General features: G+C 40.5%; 1 protein-coding gene across 7 annotated transcripts in view; it reads left to right on the forward strand.

Moving 5' to 3' along the window:
• Nucleotides 1–22,221, forward strand: part of LOC135519607 (growth factor receptor-bound protein 14-like) — a 39,782-nt gene that overhangs the window by 7,509 nt on the left and 10,052 nt on the right. For 4 of the 7 annotated variants that reach the window (XM_064944841.1, XM_064944846.1, XM_064944847.1 and 1 more), the window contains 5 exons: nt 11,101–11,257; nt 19,985–20,106; nt 20,261–20,335; nt 20,451–20,588; nt 22,088–22,198. In XM_064944841.1, coding sequence (XP_064800913.1) covers nt 11,101–11,257; nt 19,985–20,106; nt 20,261–20,335; nt 20,451–20,588; nt 22,088–22,198 — 603 coding nt within the window. Of the gene's footprint in view, nt 1–6,034; nt 6,297–7,238; nt 7,485–10,352; nt 10,700–11,100; nt 11,258–19,984; nt 20,107–20,260; nt 20,336–20,450; nt 20,589–22,087; nt 22,199–22,221 lie in introns of those variants that run through there. The other 3 variants (XM_064944843.1, XM_064944844.1, XM_064944842.1) reach the window with 3 other exon arrangements.

Here is a 22,221-nt window from a genome sequence, read left to right on the forward strand (position 1 = left end):
ACTTGAAAACCATCTTGTCAGAGCTTGAAGAATAAAAAATAAAAAAAATTGTACAAAGTTCTTAAGAGATTTACCAAGACTCACAGCTGTAATTGCTGCCAAGGGTAATTTTAACATGTTAATTTAGGGGTGTGAATACTTATGTAAATTACATCTGTATATAATCTTCAGTACATTTGCTACAATTTCTAAAAACATGTTTTCACTTTGTCATTGTGGGGTATTGTATGTAAATGGGGTGAGGAAAAAACATTTTATCTATTTTGAATTCAGGCTGTAACAACAAAATGTGTAACAAGACGAGGAGTATGAATACCTTTCTAACAGCACTATAGTATAGGGCTCTGGTCTTGTCTGGAAGTAGCCTAGACTAGCTAGCAAGTTAGCCAACTTCTTTCGCTAATTATCTTCAGCTGGCCGGTGTGCGACCGTGGCAAAGTTGGTTTGCCTTTGGATACAATTGATGAGGACAAACAATAAAAAAAAATCAATCTAGACACAATACGCCATAATGACAAAGTGAAAAACGGGTACAACAAAAACAGAAATACCAAATTTACATACGTTTTTAGACCCTTTGCTATGAGACTTGAAATTGACCTCCAGTGCATCCTGTTTTTATTGCTCATCCTTGAGCAATCAGGGGAGAAGGGCCTTTGTCAGGGAGGTGACCAAGAACTTGATGGTCACTCTGACAGAGCTCCAGAGTTCCTCTGTGGAGATGAGAGAACCTTCCAGAAGGACAACCATCTCTGCAGCACTCCACCAATCAGGCCTTTATGGAAGAGTGGCCAGACGGAAGCCACTCCTCAGTAAAATGCACATGACAGTCTGCTTGGAGTTTGCCAAAAGGCACCTAAAGGACTCTCAAACCATGAGAAACAAGATTGAACACTTTGGCCTGAATGCCAAGTGTCATGTCTGGAGGAAACCAGGCACCATCCCTATGGTGAAGCCTGGTAGTGGCAGCATCATGCTGTGGGGATGTTTTTCAGCGGCAGGGACTAGGAGATTAATCAAGATCTAGGGAAAGATGAACGGAGCAAAGTGCAGAGAGCTCCTTTATGAAAACCTTCTCCAGAGTGCTCAGGACCTCAGACTGGGGTGAAGGTTCACCTTCCAACAGGACAACGCCCCTAAGCACTCAGCCAAGACAACGCAGGAGTGGCTTTGGGACAAGTCTCTGAATGTCCTTGAGTGGCCCAGCCAGGGCCCGGACTTGGACCCGATCGAACATCTCTGGAGAGACCTGGAAATAGCTGTGCAGCTACGCTCCCTGTCTAACCTGACCGAGCTTGAGAGAATATGCAGAGAAGAATGGGAGAAACTCTCCAAATACAGCTGTGCCAAGAGTGTAGTGTCATACCCAAGTAGTCTCAAGGCTGTAATCGCTGCCAAACGTGCTTCAACTAAGTACTGAGTAAAGGGTCTGAATACTTATGTGAATATCATTTTTTTAATACATTTGCTAACATTTATGAAAACCTGTTTTTGCTATGTCGTTATGGGGTATTGTGTGTAGATTGAGGAAAATAAGGCTGTAACGTAACAAAATGTGGAAAAAGTCAAGGGGTCTGAATACTTTCCGAATGCAGTGTATATCACTATTTTTTTTTTAAACACATTGTCCCAAAAAAAGGAGACAGTAGTGTGGTAAATTATTAAAGATATAGGGATTGGACTAGTATCGGTGGTGTGTGCAATGGTGCTAGTTGCCGTGACAATCGGAGTAGCCAGTGTGCTTGTACGTGATTGACCAGGTTTTTAGTTTACTGTGATTGGACTGAATGCCCATTCGGAGTTGTACTGAGGCCCTTTGCTTGACATGCCATTGTTTAATATGGGTTTTAAAAGCTTTTCCAGTCGTGAGAAAGCAGTTTGCCTGAGCCACTGTCAGCCATGCTTTTGCAGTGTCATGGTGCATTTGCATATCCAAAGCGGCAAGTCGTGACTGCTATGGGCAAGTCGACTCTCACATCAACTTCAACCAGCACTCCAAGAAAAGCCCCATGCTCTGTTGTGCATCTCTAACACATGGTTGAGTTAATTTGTTATCCGTTTCAATTGTGTTTATCATTTGCCCGTGTCCATTTGTAGTTCTCGATCATATGTTGTTTGCTCTTCAAGCAGGTTCATTTAATGTTGTATAGAATATTATTCAAATACTGAATGTCTTTGGGGATGTGGTAGTTGGTTAAAAATAATTGCATTTTTACATCCAGTTGTGTTATTGTGGTGTAGACACTCACCACTGATCATTACAATCTTTGGGTACATTACATACCGCGTAGTGGCTGACACGGAATATAATATTTGATGTTGAATCGCATTTGTTAAATGATTGTTTTCACATGATTTTGGTTTTAACTCTGTGCATGGGAATGTGCAAAACGTTGTCACTTATAAAGAAAGAGAGGGTTACATGGGCTACAGGCAGCCAGTGATTTAAGAGGGCAGATGTGGTGATAAGAGGAGTAAGTTTGATCAGTATCGGTCCTATAGTACTCCTGCTCCCTCAGCCATATCACAGCCACTTCTGTGACTACCTTGTGAAATAGAATACTTGTGCACTTTGGAGCGTGACCTCAAGTCAGATCCCATTGGTAGGAGCCATGTCCCCTGTTATTGCCATGTCTTTGCAGCACCAAGGGCCCTCAAAAGGCTAGCACAAAGCCCTTCAATCCATCCCATGCTTGGCAAGGTGTGCAAGGTACACTCTATGTTTGTGTGGTAGGGAACGTGGTTATGAAGAGCGTCCTATTGGTAAATAAAGCTCTTTACGTAAAGCAAGTTGTTCCATGACACAGCTACTTGCGTACCTGTCGTATTTTGTCATTTGTAACACCTTTTTATTTGTAAGGTATTGGTGGTTACATCGCAATCCAATTGTTCATTATTATAATTGCATAAAGATTTTCATAACATCCATATCATTTTATAGACATCCATAGTAGAAAGTGCATAATATTGATGTCGGTACTTCTCAGAGGCGAAATAGATGTCATACAACAAGGGCATATGTCCACATGTATTCTGGTGAGAGACTTTTAGGTGTACAGAACTGGTAAGAGTGGAAAGACACTCTGCTTGGCCCCTCACCAGACAGACAGACAGGCAGACATACCCCCCCCCCCCTGCTTCCAGACAGTGTTGGTGTTCAGTTCTGCCTTCTGACTCAATGAGAATGTCTGCTACCAGTCTGGGGCTATCACTGTGTCATATCACAAGGAACCTATACCTTGTGTACACATGTCTAGGTGGACGATTTATGCTCTTATGATTTCAGGTCCGGCACAGTCGAGTCAAACAGGATAGGACCATATAAGAATGACCATTGTTTTTGTGTTATAAAATAATATTAAGAGCACATAAATTATGCTGTAATATGGATGGCAATGTCAATTTGAAGGTACAGTTTACTGAATGTACAGTTGAAAAGAAAGAAGTAGGATAACAGTGTAGCGAGGTATTGCAACAGAAACAAAGGTATTCCTGCATATTTATTGACCTGCATTTTCTAGAGTTTTCTTTGCAGTGTGTGTGTGTGTGTGTGTGTGTGTGTTGTAGTTTTATTACTAACTAGAGTTAGTTTTATTTGTCTGTGTGTGATCGCTGCAGACTGGTGAGACTCAGGCCTGCTGCTCAGCCCTGGGAGGGCCTGCGGAGGGTTCTTGTTTGAATCAAGCCCTGGTCAAGAACAGAGTGTCTGGAGCCGGCTTTGTTATGAGAGCTGCGGAGACGCCGCTATCTATCTGGCTCCATTAATTCCGATTCATTTTTGCACTCTAGGATAACTAGCAGCGTCTGCTTGTCTGTGCTCTCAAGACTATGTGCTGCGGTTCCAGATAAACAGAGAGCCTGTGAGCTTGGGAAGGACTCCTCGTCCGTTCTCATGAGGGGAAATGTATGAAATTCACTGCTGTGCTGCCTGCGTGCCAACCTCCCCCCCCCACCTCTGTCTGGTCTGAGAGGAAGGAAAGAGGGAGTGTGCAAGGAATCCTCCCTCTAAACTATGGTGCACGGTCTGATTCTGACCTGTTTACTGTGTTGTACATTTCATGCTCTTTCAGTTAGTACATGAAGCCGGATAATGTATCGAAAATGAAACGCAAGTGTTATTTTATTTTTCTTGTTGAATTTATTTAAATGTATACCAATGGGGCCCCGTGTGGCATGACAGGGTTGTGGGTTCGATTCCTACGTGGGGACAAGTGCACTAACTACTGTAAGAGCGTCTGCTAAATGACTAAAAGGTCCAATTATATCCGTTTGCCTATAGGATGTGGTTGATTAAATAATTGATCAGCCCTTTAAAATAATCCAAGCATTTTTTTTCTAGTCTCTTTTGTTTCTCATAATATCGTCAGTGTATTATCTTCTCTGCTTGACATTTTAAGATTGATAGGGAGTTTGGGCTTGAACGCTGAGCTTTGCCCCTGCTGAAAGAAATATGTAGCAGAGCCGAACTGGCCTGTGCATGTGTGGTCCGTATCTAACAATGCATTTCTGGGCACTTTTCGGCTGTGACCCATTATAGGTCCTAGCTAAATGCAATACTGGGTTTTCTGAAAAGAGATCTATCTAGCACTCTTGGATGTTTCTAGTGTCCTGTGTTCAAGGACATGTTTCTGCTGTCCTTTTAATCACACTTAATTAATTAAGAAACGCTTGAATTTTTCCAACAAAACCATAACATCATTATCAAATTCCCCTTTTACCTCAAACTTTAAAAAAAAGTTCATCAGCAGTTAGCATTTGGCCGAATAGTTAAAGGAGCTTGTATAATTGTTTAGCAATGTAGGAATTAAAATGATGTTTTGTCAGGGCCAAATCCCCTTTTCCCCTTCGATTTCATTGAAGACATATTTATTTAATGTGTAACCAGGGTTGGTAAGTAACAGATTACATGTAGCGGTGATTAAGTAATCCGAGTAACTGTAATCAATCCGGATTACTTTTTTCTTTTAAAAATGTGTAATTTGGATTACAGTTACATTCTTAAATACAGCTGATCACATTTGAGAGTACGTCGTGTAAAATTAGGTGGAAACATTTATAGGACTTTGTCAGCATTACTGACACTGTGTAACTCTTTATCAGACCATTGAGTGCCTTTAATTATTACATCATTAACTCGAATGCAGACTGTGGCAGCCTGCTCCTACTTCATAAAGACTTCTTTGTTCATCCTTACAGTAAAACAGATGTGGATAATGAATTGTGGCAATTGTGGCTGTGGGAAGAACTTGGTACAGATCTATTTTGAACCCCCCCCCCCCCCCAATTCACAGCCTGCCAACCACCTCCTCTCCCCCAATCCCCTCTACTTGCCTGCTGAGATGTGTTTCATGCACAGCTTTTCCTTGCTGTAGTGTTGTATAGATATTATATCAGCCATATGCTATTATCCATTCCCTATATTTGCACTTATTTTTTTTTTTTTTCGATACGAAATTAAATATGGAAATGTCTTTCAAATGCGATTTGATGGGTAATAGTGTGGACGTATTTGCAAATGTACATTATTTTAAAGTTGCTCACATTTCTACACCATTTGTAGTACAATGATATATCATTGACTATGCCAACATATATTATTATGGTAAAGAAGAAAGAGGTGCCAATGCTACTAAAGAACTGGCCATTGATTACCCTCAAAGTTTTCATTTTCGACAACAACAACAAAATAAACCTCATGTTGCATTTATGGAAATACAGTCCCTGAGCTGCAAGAATTGAGCAACTACATTACTATAGATGATACAGTACACCTATTAACTTTTGTGTACCATTTTTAAACCTGATATATAAAGTCATTTTCGCTTTCTCTGACCTTCTGCATTGTAACTATAGTCCTCCTTGGAACTATTTTTATCGAGCTGTTTGTGGCTTGATAAAGTGGCTTTCTTTGAGAGAGAGAGAGAGAGAGAGAGAGAGAGGGGGGGACGTTTTTTAGTTTTCCAAGGACAAAGGAGGAGTTTATTGTTCAGAGATGACTTCTGTCTCTGTCTCACACATTCAGTGTGCACGATCTCACTGTAGAGATATACTGTGCAAAGTGCATTCTATAGCATACAGTAGAATCACTTTCAGTCGAGGCTTCTGAATATTTAGATATTAACATTGTGATTATTGTTTGGTTTTTCTAAAAAATAATTAATAGAATATCAGTATTTACAATTAAGATATATGGATACATTTCACCTTAGTAGTTGTGTACTGAAGAACGAAACATGAATTTCAATACGAGGAGAGTCACCTTGCCTGCCATTACTCCACTTTGTCTTCAGAAGCGGGTAGGAAATGAGCCTGTACCTTCCTCTCTTTGCCGCCATGTGCATGACTTCTGCTTTCTTGAACTATCCTCATTGTGTCCCGTGTTAAATAGTAACACTTCGATTCAACTAAGCCTAGGAGTGAAAAAACGATGTGTGTGGGGAAATCTGTTAAGTCGTCGGCATTTCTGAACCAGTTTGACTAGGAGAAAGAAAAGGTACCTTCAGATCCAGATATCCGGTAGTTTGGACTTGATCCTTTGGAATGTGCTTCAGTCTTTTTCTGTCACTTTCCTTATCAGGAAAGGAAAGTTTTCTTTACATTCAATTCATGTATTTATCTTCAGTACATAGTCCCCTTTTATTGCTGAAGTACAGTAGATGGTTGTCATTAGAGGGCCCATTCGTCTCTCGAGGTTAGCTACAGTAGCCTTCTCTGTTTGTGGGTTTTTGTGTTTTACTAGCTGGCCTACATTTTGCACCAGAAGCTTCTGTCGATCTAGCGGGTTTTATAGTAGCGGCAAAGTAATGTGATGAAATGTTGCAGTCCGAGCACTTATTCCAAAACGATGGTTGACATTAAAACACAATTGTGTCCACGTATTTTGTTTTCGAAAGGCACAATGAACTCAGACTACCAAATTGTGACGATATCACTCTTCACGATGGATGAACCAACAAGTGATTTGGAATGCAAAACATCTGACAGCTTGAGATATGTGTCTATAATTGTCTATAAACCTGTGTGACAAAAATGACACTAGAGTGAGCCATTTCAAGGTTCTATGTGAGCCTGTTGCCTATTGAACCACTCTTGAGCAGCACCACTGTTAAATGGGTAAAAGGTCTGCCCTAGCATTATTTATGGTCTTTCAACATATTCTTGGTTTGGTGTCCTGAGTACCTGAAGATTTATTGTTGAAATAAATTAAGCATTAACCAGACCCATGAAATGAGAGGTTTGGCATTACGTGGCAGAAACAGAATAGACGGCTGCACAATGTTGAACCTAAATGCCTCAAAACGAGCAGTAGGGCAAAGAGGCCCTTGAGTAGCAGCTTGACCTGCTGTGTCCAGACAGACAGGCAGTTGAAGCTTGTGAAGGAGTAGCCTGGTTAACTGAGCTCATCCAGGGCTTTGCCGTAGTGAAGGGCACTGTGGATGTACAGTGGATACACACTGAATCGAGCTGTGGGAGTGGAGTTCAAGGTAAAAACCAGTACACACTAATTGGTAAACCGGTGTCTGCAATCTTGTCCTTGAGATAAAGAGGACTTATAGAATGGTCTATGCTTTGCTTAACGACGCTATATTTAGGCCATCGCAAATGTCTTTCCTTTCTCAATAGAAGACCATTGAGACTCGGCACATCATGTTCCTTTCTTCCCGGAGTTCTGTACATTTTGAATGTCCTCCAACGCGGCTGTCGACGGAAGGCTGGGAGTAGAATTTGGGTTGCATATAGTACTGCTTAGCTCTGTCATCACCATTATCGTTGTCACTGTTGCCCAACTCCTATCTTATTTCCCTTTTCCCTGTCAGCCCCTGCACAGGGTATGTCATTGTTTTAAGCTTCCTCGGTTCCAGAACGACTGTAATTATCTGAAGTCAATCATGGGCACACTTCACATTTACTTTGGACCGAAATGCACTTTGGTATTTAGTTGCACAGTTCCAGAATCACTGTGATTGCACTCTGCACTATTTTTCACTTCAACTGATGCATTAAGCAGCCCTTATATATTCAATCCTCTTTTTTTGTAACATTTAGGTGTTATCTTTTGGATATAACGACACGAATACGAAGGACTTAAGTTGTCATAAAGTCGGTGTAGAAAATAGCGGACTTTATCAATCTTTCTAGTGAAGGTTTTGTAAAGCAACCGCAGTAACTACCTGAATATTAGCAGTATGACACTTTAGAGGGGTGAGTTTGGGAGTTGGCGTTGTGGTCTGTCGAAATAAAACCAAGTGTAGGTCTGCACATGGAGCAGCATGGCTACCTGATGAATGCACCTCTTTGTGCTCGTTGACACAGAAAGTAGCCGTTCACAGCAGCATTTTATCTGGCCTCGCCGTTCATTTTACTCCCTGGAACAAGTGCTTTATCATGGATACTGTAGCTAGTCACTTCAACCCTAGTTGAAACGTCCAACATGCGATGATCAAACCCATATAGGAGTAGTCTTAGGCTAGTGTGGGTTCAGACTGTTGAAGGATTCGTTAGATTGAACTAAGCACTTTATTTTTGCTGTTAGCGAGTTGTGAACTTTTGCGGTCTGTGACCTTGTATCTCCAATTAAGAGAGTAGCTCACCGAATGAGGACCGAACCAGAGGATTTTGTTGCGGAGTGTTGAATGTCTTTTTATTTTTAAGTACCTCATCAAATATTTGCCCAACGCTCTCTAAAGGATGGTAGACATTGATATTCATTAAAGAGATATGCAGTCTATATGGAGCTCCGCAGATCACCCCAAGTATAAGGACATACAGGCCATATTGTTTCTCTTGTTAGGTATACAGAGACCGAGTCGTGCATGCAGTATGCGTAACACTACAGTCATTTATAATGCATGTGTAGCGTTCTAATAAAACAATTTAACTTTAAATGAACACAAAATGTTCTGTCAGCACAGTTCATTTATAAAGGGCTTCAATGTATTAAAATATCCTCTTGGCACAAAAATGTTAAACCTAGTGTGTAAGAGCGTTTCATTCCAGTGTATTTGTGTTGAGGATAGGGCTGGCACAATTACCGTGTAACCGACAGTTATGGATGAAGACTTTCATGAAAGTAAAATAACCTCCATAACCTTTAAAATAATTAGAAGTCCCGGCATTTGTGCGGTTAAGTCAGTTTCTGCGGTAACCTGGACTCTTAACGCAGTGAAACTTTGTCGCTCCTCGCTGAAATGAGCAAGGTGTTGTAGAAAACGAGCCGTTGGTTGTCTAGGCTATTTCTATGGCAGCACATGCCGTCAGGAGCGTAGGAGATGATATTTATTTTATCATTTTTTTAAATATTCTAATGGTTATAATGGTGACTGCGGGCATTTGGCTGACCAATAACCATCAGCCAAAATTGCATGGCCGTCACAGCTGGAGTAATGCACTTAAAGCTTCATCACCCCCTGACAAACCCTGCCCTGTTACTCATGAAACACAAACTTTTTTTAGGGATTTGATTTGGCAAATTCTCAGGAAGTGACTTCCACAGAGGGACACAACTGGAATCCTGCCTAGATGCTATTTCCACAGCCTGATTTTTTTAGAGGCTCCTTCACACTCTTCATCTCTTTTTCCTGTTGTCATTTCTACCACTGGAAATGCATTTCAAGCATTGTAATGGTGTGTACAGTACAGTAAGTACACTGGGCTTTTTGATTATTACTGTCCTCAGCTTTCTAATGTGAGTGACCTAAGAGTTGCTGCAATGTACAAGATGATTACAGTGTCTCATTAGCTTGTCTGTCTGTACTGTACAGGCCACCCACTAAGGGGACATTGGCTGTTAAAGTAATCCCAGTAATGCAGTCCCTTTTAGCTTTTGTTAGGTACCTACAAAGGGAAATCCTTTTTAGTTGTATTTTTTTGTCTTGTAAATCTCGGCACCGACTGATTTAATCACTAGATCGTCTACTTCATTGTGGGGTGATGTCATAGCTGAAGGTTGTGATTCGCTGCGGGCTCCTTAAGGGCACTAACCCCAGCGCTGCTGGAGCACTGTGACCTCCTTTCTCTCCACAAAAGAGGGCTGGAGCGTCCTGCCCAACCGATCCGCCTTAAACCAAGACCCAAGCACACAGAGGCAGCCAGCTGATCTTTACTGTGCCTCTCTCCCTCCCCCGCTCCCCGCCCACCCCTGTCCACTTTAGACAGAGTTGACCCAACTAGCATTACATTTAACTAGCACCTTTTGTAATTGCTTTTGAGCTCATGCAGGGCTTTATGCTAAGAACTCGACTTGCCATGGCTGTGTGAATAGGGAGGGGGGGGGGCGAGCCTTGTGACTCTTTTCTCCTCCTCTTCCTCCTCCTCCTCCTGGGGTGTGTGGAGCAGAGCAGGCTGATCCTGGTCTCTTTTTACTTGAGGAAAAGGTGGCAGGTGATTGGGCCAGAGCCTCGGTGACATATATCTGTGGAGTCAGGAAAACGCTGTGATCAGAGGCAGCTCTTTCTAATTAGCTCATTTCAGCTCCACTGCAGTAAAGAGAGCGAGGGAGAGCTCTGCTTTTCGCTTCCCAGCTGACACTGACTCGCTGCTCTGCTTTTTTTTGTTCTGCTCAGCTCTGCGCTGTCTGCCTGTCTGGTGCATGTTTCCATGTTCCTCACTAAAAGCCTGGTTTACAATGCTTTGCACTCAGCCTTACATAGGCTGCAGAGTTGGCTCAAATTCACACGTTTGCTTGTCTCCCAACAGAGGGGTAAGTTGTGATGTTAGATGGATTTGTTAGTAACTTATTTGGTGTTTTGAGTTTCTCTGTGCTATTTTTAATGCAGAACAGTAACATAACTGTTGTGAATGGAAAAAGAAGAGAGATAATTGGAGCAGTAGTTCAGTACTCTGTTATGGACACATTCACCAACTTTTGGGAGAATTTGGTGCTGTTGTGTGGCTTGGAAAACATTTAAAAAATCCCATGCATTTGAAATTACGCCTCCCTATCCTTATTTCTTGCCTTGTTGGTAATTTGTAATGTTTCGATGTGCATTTGATATATGTAAATGGTATGTATGTATGTATATATTTAATGTATATATTTTATATCATACAAGATGTAGTTCGTGTCAATGTGTTTTTTTGTGTGTTTTTTTTCCACTGCAGGTAATCAAAGTGTATAATGAGGACAATACCAGTCGAGCAGTAGAGGTTCCCACTGACATCACAGCCCGGGACATCTGCCAGTTGTTTGTCATGAAGAATCATTGCATTGACGACCACAGCTGGACTCTGTTTGAGCAGCTCTCTCATCCAGGCATAGGTAAAAACGTCAATGCAGTACATCTTTTATTTAACCCATCAGAGGCAATTAAGAAAGTCACGTCGGTTTTCCAAGTATCTAATCGACACCTTCCTCCACATATAAAAATACGTTATACCTGATTGCAGTGCCTTGCAAAAGTATTCAGACCCCTTTGATTTCTTGACATGTTATTGTGTTACAAAGTGGGATTCAAATGCATGTAATGGTCATGTTTTGTCAACAATCTACACAAAATACTCTTATGTCAAGGTGGAAGCTTGTTTGTGCAACGACTAAAATATTGTCGTGGCGTAAGTATTTAGGCAAACCTAAATTAGTTCAGGAGGAAAATGTGGCCTTAGAAAAATCACACAAGTTACATGGACTCACTCTGTGTGAAATAATAGGGGTTGACAGTTTTTTTTTTTTTTTTTTTTTTAATGACCATCCCTGTCCCCCATTTATACAACATCTGTAAGATCCCTCCGTCAAGTATTGAATTTCGAGCACCGATTCAGCTACAAAGACCAGGGAGCTTTTTGAAAACCTCATAAAGAAGAGCAGTGATAGATACATGGCTAGCAAGAACAAATCAGACATTGAATATCTCTTTAAGCATGGTCAAGTTAACAATTATGCTGTCGATTTTATAAATGAAACCACCCAGACACATCACAGATACAGTCGTCCTTCTGAACTGAGCTGCAGGACAGGAATGAAACTACTCAGGGATGTCACCATGAGGCCACTGGTGATTTTAAAACCGCTACAATGTCTGTGATGATAGAAAACTGAGGATGGATTAACAACATTGTAGTGACCTAAATGACAGAGTGAAAAGAATAATACAAAATATAGAGAACATGCATCTTGTATTCAAAAAGGCACTCAAGTAATACTGAAGAAGAAGAAAAGTACAGCAAAGGAATACACTTTTTTTGACCAAAATGCAGAGCTGAATGTTTGGGGCAAATCCAACACAACACATCACTGAGTAACTGCCTCTTGATTTTCAAGCATGGTGGTGGCTGCATCATGGTATGGGTATGCTTGACATCAGCAAATACTGGGGAGTTTTTCAGGATAAAATGAAACAGGATGGAGCTAAGCACATGCAAAATCTTAGAGGAAAACCTGCTTGTCTGCTTTACACCAGAGACTGGAAGAGGAGTTCCCCTTTCAGCAGGACAATAATCTACAACACAAGGCCAAATCAACACTGAAGTTGCTTACCAAGAAGACAGTGACTGTTCCTAAGAGGCCAAGTTACCATTTTGGGTAACACTTTATTTGAAGTTACACATGTGACACTGGTAGTTTATAATTGTGTATGTAAGCAACTAATAAGGTCTTTCCTTGTTATTACTCATGTATTATACCGTAAGTATTTTCTTATTCAAACACAAGGCATATATTACTGGTCAATCATTAATAACTTAATTGTTAGCCATAATAAAGACATGTTAGTTGTTAATTAATAGCACGTTACACCAGAAACATACTCTTAGTAAGCTGTCTCAATATGGGACTAATAAGGACATACATAGTACCTTACAATGTGTTCCCTATTCTGAAGTGTGGCCACATTTTTAGTTTCAGCATTGTTTTGGGACAGAAGAGGCACACCTCCCCACATAAATTATGTCATATAGCCAACAAATCAAGTGAAACATTTCACATAAACAATTAGCATCTAAACTTCCATTGTGCATAGTGTGTCTTTTTTAAAATCAGAATTACAATAATATTAGCACTCGTGGCAAGTGTATCTATGGATGTTTGGTGACTAATTATTTACGTAAAACGTTGACTTGTGCTGGGATTCAATCTGATCGTGCATTACAGCATGCTTTACTTTTACAGGTAATTTAATGCTAGCCGTTCCTGGAGACTTCCAGTCACTGTGCTAATGCTAGTTACTAAAGCTAACTGCCTTCATACTGTACACCAGGGGTTGAAACTGGTTCAGGGCAGTGGAGGCTGCTGAGGGTTCAGATGGTTTAGACCGTTAAGGTTCCTGCTGCTATCATCTGACCTATTTCTGACCTTTTTAACCTTTCTCTCCTCTCTGGGGAGGTTCCCATTGCTTGGACGGCAGCCACGGTGTGTCCTTTATCTAAAGGGGGAAAACAAGCTGATCCTAACTGTTATAGGCCAACTTCTATTTTGCCCTGTTTATCAAATGTGTTGGAATAACTTGTCAATAATCAACTGACTGGCTTTCTTGACGTCTATAGTATTCTCTTGGGTATGCAATCTGGTTTTCGCTCAGGTTATGAATGTGTCACTGCAACCCTAAATTATGTCACCATTGCCCTTGATTCTAAGCAATGTTGTGCTGCTATTTTTATTGACTTGACCAAAGCTTTTGATACGGTAGACCATTCCATTCTTGTGGGCCGGCTAAGGTGTATTGGTGTGTCTGAGGGGTCTTTGGCCTGGTTTGCTAACTGCTTTCTCTGCCCTTAACTTTGTTCTGAACACCTCCAAAACAAAGGTCATGTGGTTTGGTTAGAAGAATGCCCCTCTCCCCACAGGTGTGATTACTACATCTGAGGGTTTTAGAGCTTGAGGTAGTCACCTCATACAAGTACTTGGGAGTATGGCTAGATGGTACACTGTCCTTCTCTCAGCACTTACCAAAGCTGCAGGCTAAAGTTAAATTTGGACTTGGTTTCCTCTATCATAATCGCTCCTCTTTCGTCCCCGGCTACCAAACTAACCCTGATTTTTAGATGACCATCCTACCCATGCTAGACTTATTTATTTGATTTAACCTTTATTTAACTAGGCAAGTCAGTTAAGAACAAATTCTTATTTACAATTACGGCCTACATAAAGACTACGGAGATAAGCCTCCCGGGTGCAGTGCACGCTAACCAGGTCGCCAGGTGCACTGTGTTTCCTCCGACACATTGGTGCGGCTGGCTTCCGGTTTGATGCTTGGTTGGGTTGTGTTTCGGGGGACGCATGTCTTTCGACCTTTTCTCTCCCGAGCCCGTACGGGAGTTGTAGCAATGAGAAAAGATAACTAATAACAATTGGATACCACAAAAAAGGGGGGTAAAATATGAAATTAAAACTTTTAAACGGAGATGTAATTTATAGATTGGCAGGTAAGGGTGCTCTGGAGCGGCTAGATGGTCTTTACCATTCAGCGATCAGATTTGCCACCACTGTTCCTTATAGACACATCACTGCACCCTATACTACTCTGTAAACTGGTCAGCTCTGTATACCCGTCGCAAGACCCACTGGGTCTATTAGCTAGAGAAGAATGGATTAACTTTTTCAATGCTAGTTAAGTAATAATATAGTCCTAGTTATCAAGTTTCACGTTGGATTTATTAACTACAAAAAGCGAAGGTGTTTTCAATTCTGGTGCCGCTCTGCACACACAAGCTTGTTATCTAGCTAGCTCAAGTTTGTTAGCTTGCTAGCTTAAAGGACATTCAAAGTTCCTTCATAGAAGCCACTCCTCCTAGGTTTAATTATGTGGACCTAATTCAGATAATGGATGTCATAGCAATATGCCCAGTGCTTCAAGCCTTCTCCTCAACCCTCTCTCGCTCTCTCCCCACCAGCAAAATGTCAGTCGCATCTTGCGCCACAGGCTACACTTGTTTGTTCATTATGCATGTAAACAACTAGCTTGCTTGCTCTATCCGCACTGATTGGTGAAGTCATTTAATGAGCTCACTGTAAAAAAATAATAATAATCTAATAATTGATTTCACAGGTTAAAAAAGGAACAGAAAAGAACAATATAAACCTTCACTTTTTTTGAGTTCGAACCTTTTCAGAACATTGTTTTGCTTGTCGAAACAGTGGAACGGAACAAAAAATAATGGTTATGTTCAGAATGAAATGATTGGAAAACAATTTTGGTTCCAACCCCTGTGTTCATCGGACTCTGGGGGAGTAGATAAAGGGCTTCATTGCCAAAATCTCTTAACTATCCCTTTAAAAGGCGCATTGTCAACATTGTGTGATCAGATTGAATCCCAACCTTGAATGTGTGGCATTAATATGAATCAATTTCTTATCTAATGAAACTACACAAATTCTCAGTTTCAGGCCAACAATATATGGTGTTGCTCATGGGTGTGGGGAGGTGTGCTCCTTTGCGTTTCATAATACTTAATATTCGCCAAACAGCCAACACTCAAATATATGCATGTTTTGTTGTTTACATCATGTTGACTGGAATGTTTTCTGTATGGCATATACATTATGTTGGTATGTGTGCCCCTTTCTGTCCAACGAGGTCATTTCTGTAAAGAAGATTTTTCATGTAAAAATGTGGCCACAATTCAGAGCAGGGAGCACATTTTAAGGTACAGTGCTATGACTTTATCAGTCCCATATTGAGACGGATTACTAAAAGCCTGTTTCTTGTGTAACTTGCTCTTAATTAATGACTATTGTGTATTTATTATGGCTAACAATGAAGTTATCAATGATTGACCAGTAATTAGACTTATAACATTTGAATAAGAAAATACTTAAGGCCTAATACATGACTAATAACACAGAATAAATACCTTCTTCGCTGCTTATACACACACTTATAAACTACTAATTAGTTACTAATATATATATATAAATATCTTAAAATAAAGTGACCCAGTTTTGACTTAAATCTGCTGGAAAATCTATGGCTGTCTAGCCATAATCCCCAACATCTTGACAGAGCTTGAAGAATTCAGAAAAGAATAATGGGCAATTATTGCACAGTCCAGGTATGCAAAGCTCTTACAGATTTTAACCAAGAAGATCTACAGCTGTAGTTGTTGTCCAATGTGTTTCTAACATGTGTTGACTCATGGAGCTGAGTACTTATGCCACGACTATATCGAAGTTATTTAATTTCTAATATATATTATATATATATATTTAAACACTTCGATATTGCAGAGACACGTGTAGATTGTTGACAAAAAAAACGTTACTCTTTCTGTGGCACACCAGTGTGATTCTGCTCTTTGGTACCACTAGTTGGTCAGCAAACACTGAATTGTGCAGCAAAAGTGACTCGTCTTCTATCATCTAACCATTTCTCAGCAGCATTCTTCACACTTAGATTGCATAACTTACCCATCTGTTCTGTTCATTATTTAGCAGAGTATTTAAGCATTGATTTAGCTGGAAATGTGCTGTTCTCATTCAACCAGTTTAGTAAAGTTGTCTTAAAGTTTGTTCCTCTGAGTCTCTTCTCTTCTGCTTTTAATTTGGAATACACATGTATTTTTTTGAGATGAATGATAATTGAGAAATGAATAATTCCACTACCCAGTATATGTCGTTACGGGAACATCTGGTAATTCTAGATGAATGAAAACCTAAATTAACCAGTCAAAGTTATTGTAGTACTTTGGAAATGTGTCAATGTCAGCTAAATGTGGCTTCTCTTCTATTCTTGTAGAGTCTATTTTTTTTTTCCCTGATGATGAATCATTGCATTCTGAAAGTATTCCGACCCATCCCCTATTTCTACATTTTGTTACATTACAGCCTTATTCTAAAATTGATTACATTTAAATTCTCATCAATCTACACACAATACCCTATAATAACAAAGCGAAAACAGGTTTTTAGATTTTTTTGGGGCCAATGTATTAAAAAATGTATGTCTTATTTACATAAGTACTCAGACCTTTTGCTATGAGACTCAACTGAGCTCAGGTGCACCCTATTTCCATTGATCATTCTTGAGATGTTTCTACAACTGGAGTCCACCTGTCAGAAATTCAATTGAAAAAGCACACACCTGTGTATATAAGGTCTCACAGACACTGCATGTCAGAGCAACAACCAAGCCATGAGGTCAAAGGAATTGCCCATAGAACTCCGAGACAGGATTCTGTTGAGGCACAGATCTGGGGAAGGGTACCAAAAACATTCTGCAGCATTTGAAGGCCCCCAAGAACACAATGGCCTCCATAATTCTTAAATGGAAGAAGTTTGGAACCACCAAGACTCTTCCTAGAGTTGGCTGCCCAGCCAAACTGAGCAATCGGGGGAGAAAGGCCTTGGTCAGGGAGGTGACCAAGAATTCAATGGTCACTCTGACCGAGCTCCAGAGTTCCTCTGTAGAGATGGGGAACCTTCCAGAAGGACAACCATCTCTGCAGCACTCCACCAATCAGGCCTTAATGGTAGAGTTGCCAGACGGTAGTCACTCCTCAGTAAAAGGCACATGACCGCCCGCTTGGAGTTTGTCAAAAAGTCACCTAAAGGACTCTCAGACCATAATAAACAAGATTATCTGGTCTGATGAAACCTGGCACCATCCCTGTGGTGGCAGCATAATGCTGTGGGGATGTTTTTCAGCAGCAGCGACTGGGAGACTAGTCAGGATCGAGGGAAAGATTAACGGAGAGGTCCTTGATGAAAACCTGCTCCAGAGCGCTCAGGACCTCAGACTGGGGTGAAGGTTCACCTTCCAACAGGAAAACAACCCTAAGCACACAGCCAAGACAACGCAGGCTTCGGGTCGTTTCTGAACGTTCTTGAGTGGCCCAGCCAGAGCCCGGACTTGAACCCAGTCGAACATCTCTGGCGAGACCTAAAAATAGCTGTGCAGCGACGCTCCCCATCCAACCTGACAGAGCTTGAGAGGATCTGCTGAGAATAATTCATGGAAATTCCCAAAATACAGGTGTGCCAAGCTTGTCGCGTCATACCCAAGAAGACTCAAGGCTGTAATAGCTGCCATAGGTGCAGCTAAAAACAACAAAGTTTTTATTATTATGTATTTTTTTGTTTCACCTTTATTTAACCAGGTAGGCTAGTTGAGAACAAGTTCTCATTTATAACTGTGACCTGGCGTAGTAGAGTAGCGGGTTTGAATACTTATGTAAATGTGATATTGATTTTATTTTTATTTTTTTAATTTATAGTACATTTGCAAAAATGTGTAAACCTGTTTTACTTTTTCTTTATGGGGTATTGTGTGTAGATTGAAGGCTGTAACGTAACAAAATGTGGAAAAGGTCAAGGGGTCTGAATACTTCCCAAATGCACTATGTGTTGGCATTATAAAGAGACCAAGAAAGTCAAATTGTAAAGAACTAGGGTTCCAGAATTCCCAGGTTGGGTGATTCCTGGATGTCCTGCTTTTTCACTCTTAATTCTGGAAATATTCTAGTAACTGGGATTTCTGGAAAACCTGGGAACCAGTATTCTACATCCCTCAGCATCTGTTTTTCCATGTTATCATACTGACACATACTGTTTTCCGGTGCTTCTGTGCAGATACATTTTAGTCCTCTCTATTCCAGAGCAACTTACAGTAAGCAGTGCCTGAATACATTTTCATACTTTTTTTCTTCTTCTCCGTACTGGTCCCCCGTGGAATTGAACCCACAATCCTGGAGCTACACAGGACGTATACAGGCTCTGTCCCAAATGGCACCGTATTCTCTTGATAGTGCACTACTTTTGACTAAGGCCCATAGGTCTCTGGTTAAAGGCAGTGTACTATATAGGGCATAGGTTTCCATTTGGGACACCCACACATCAGTTCCTCTTAACCTTTTTAAGAGCCCTTAGAACCTCCTATAATGATATGTGGCCTGATTCACTCATAATCTTGTTCAAGCCAAATAAAGCTTGTGCTGCTCTTGTACAATTTAGTTGAAGTGCATCTGCTTTGACTAAGTTTGTCATGAAGTGCTGCTGAAATTACAGTATCAGTCAGAATCACAAATCTAAAATATATTTTGATTTGTTTAACACATTTTTTTTGATTACTACATGATTCCATATGTGTTATTTCATAGTTTTGATGTCTTCACTATTTTACAATGTAGAAAATAGTCACAATAAAGGTGTGTCCTGACTTTTGACAGGTACTGTAATGTAATATTGTTTGTAAAGCCTCTCAGCACTTAATGCGGTGCTCGTGATGAGATGAAATGCTGCTTTTCAGACATGAAATGTGATTCCTAATGAATACATTTGTAAAAATAGGCCACTAAAGATGGTCATTGCTGGGCAATTCCACGGTAACAGAATGCTGCTGACACATTATGCCAAACAACAAACAATGATTACAAAGTTAAACCATACAACTCTATGCACAAGTACGACTTTTAACAATTTCCCAATTTTTTTGTTCACAAAATCACATTTACTTGAACAGTGCAGAAGTTTGGAAACGGTACAAACAGCACAAACCATCCTGACCAGCATAACCACCACCTTGCCTTGACTCAAACGGCTGTGCAGTGTTCCAGTGTCCAGACGACTGCTTTCCATTGTAACAGTTAATATTCATCTGAGTAATGTTCGATAATACGTCTAAATCATAATACCCACAGAGCCAGGAGTCGTACTGTAACTCCCACCTTAAAGCTGTGTATTAATCTTTCTCCAATTAAAGGGTTAATAATCAATCTGCACCGTTTTAGAGGTAGCAAAGCACATGCCCTGCTCTGACGCAGGCCTTATTGTACTGTATGTGGGCCCTGGGCACTAGACCAGTTTATATTACTGTTATGAATCTGAACAGCTATAACCACTTATGTGTACTGTATTGTGTACTGTTATGTGTACTGTTTGATCACGATATGTTTGAACGTCTGAACTGTAATCTAAACCTTAATGTTTGACTATATGGTATTGTGATGAGGAACTTTGTTGGATACTGTAGATTTTACTAACTATCTTTCTCATTTTCCCTCTTTTTTTTGTGTCTTTTGTGGTCTCTACGTTGACATTTCGATCTCTTGTTTTGACCAGAAAGAACCATAGAAGACCATGAATCTGTGATGGAGGTGCTGTCCGGCTGGGGCATGGACACAGACAGTCGCCTATATTTTCGGAAGAACTATGCCAAATATGAATTCTTCAATAAACCGCTGGTAAGACCAGGGTGTGATTAGCAAAACAATTTTGAACTAATTAGTACATTACACCTCCTGTTTTCTAAATGCACTCAGCTGAACCAGTAATGGATAGCTCATGTAAAGAGCCTGTGTGTGTGTGTGTTATGACTGATGTTTTTCATATTGATAGGATTTTTTCCCAGATCACATGGTGTCCTTATCAAGTGAAACCAATGGGATTATGAACCATTCTCAGCTAATACAGGTATCTATTAAGCGACATTCTACTTGTTGCTTCACTTTAAAGTCTGTGTCCGGGAAACTGTCCCTCAGTGTTGCTGCTACACTATTTAAGGACTATTTTTCTTTCTGTCCGACAGACATTTCTCAACTCAAGCACTTGTCCAGAGATCCATGGGTACCTCCATGCCAAAGAACAAGGCAGGAAGTCTTGGAAAAAGTTCTACTTTGTCTTGAGACGGTCAGGTCTCTACTTCTCCAACAAGGGGACCTCAAAGGTCAGTCAATAACATATGTTCTAGAAGTGTGTAGTCTATAAATGTTTCAATGTTAAAGTAACTGTCGTCGCGTCTTTCCAGACTTCAATGAAACATGGCCTTTAATGAATTACAATATGAATGACAAAGATTTCCTTCAAAAAATGGTTAAAAAGTAGTGTTTTTGCAACAACAGCAAGTATGTTCAAGGAGAGAACTGTTTTTTTACCTGCTGCTGTATGGGTTCATGTGAGAAGCCTGTGTCAATTTGCCGGTGTGGTGTACAGTAGGGGAGTAGCTAGCTCTATTGTTCCCTGGCTGCTCTGTGGAACTGGTTGAGCTCGCTTTCCCTCAGGTCAGATGGCATGCCACTGCCAAGGACTAAGCCCTCAACACCCACAGATGACAGGTGAATCTTAGACCTGCACAGCACTGTGCCAAGCCAACCACTTCCCCCTCTCCCAACTACAGAAGAGCTGTTCTTTAGACTAGAAGCACAAAATGACCCGGGTTTGCAATCTCCAATATAGGCAATCCAATTAGTAACAGAAGTTGGATTTAATTTAATTCCTTTAGTTTGATATGATGTGGTTTATGCTCAAGACTATATTGGTTTTGGCTACAATTTTGGTTGGTGTCATACACATTGCCAGTCAGTCAACACATACACAGACAACTATACCTGCAGTCAAGTCCATAATTATTCGAACCTTGATAAAGATGGGCAAAAAATACTCTATATAAAATAAATAATACAAATACTGAGCTAAATTGTATGCAAAAACATTTTGGGTTGAAATTCTTTTTATATATATATATAATTTCAACCCCCAAAAAACATTCTCACTTCCCTGTTGCATAGTGTCAAGCATAGGTACAGTCAAGTCCATAATTATTGGCAACCTTGATAAAGATTAGCAAAAAAGACTGTTATAAAATAAATAATAATCTATTTCTAAGCAATTATATATATGTGCAACAGGGAAGTGAGAATGTTGTGTCGCAGTCACATAGTTTCAACAATGGTTTTGCTTTGTGCTCCTTTCCTTTGGTTCCCTGACAGTATGCTTACAGTATTAATAAAGCTACTATCACTTTATCATCACTTTGTCACATATTTGGTCCTATCTTTAACACCTAATATACATATTAGCCACACCTACAGTGTAAATGGATAGGGCAATACTATTTGCTTGACTATGTTGAAGTGTGCCAACCTTGTCCCACCTCTCAGCTCGAAGGAGTCTGCAGCTAAAACAACGATCACTTTTAGTCTGTGATCATCATGGACCAGGGCACTTGCTTAGCATCTGTCCTCAACACTGGGCACCCCTGCATTGTTCACATTTCTACCCCGATCTCTCACATAGTTGGATTTGTAATGGGACTTGAGGCTACTCTACAGTGGAATGCAAGAAGAACCCCTGGTTGCAATGGGGGGGTGTGATGTGACATAAACACAATAATGAACACTGAAAGGCATGTGGAGATTTGAGACGTTTCTTGTTCGCTCTTCACAGGAACCGAGGCATCTTCAGTTTATTGCCGAGTTCAGTGACGGCGACGTCTACACGTTACTATCGGCGAAAAAGATACACGGAGCGCCGACGGACTATGGCTTCTGTGTCAAGGTACTTTTGCATTTTCTATCTGT

Source organism: Oncorhynchus masou, chromosome 29 (genome assembly GCF_036934945.1).
Source record: "Oncorhynchus masou masou isolate Uvic2021 chromosome 29, UVic_Omas_1.1, whole genome shotgun sequence".
In the NCBI taxonomy this organism is placed as follows: domain Eukaryota; kingdom Metazoa; phylum Chordata; class Actinopteri; order Salmoniformes; family Salmonidae; genus Oncorhynchus; species Oncorhynchus masou.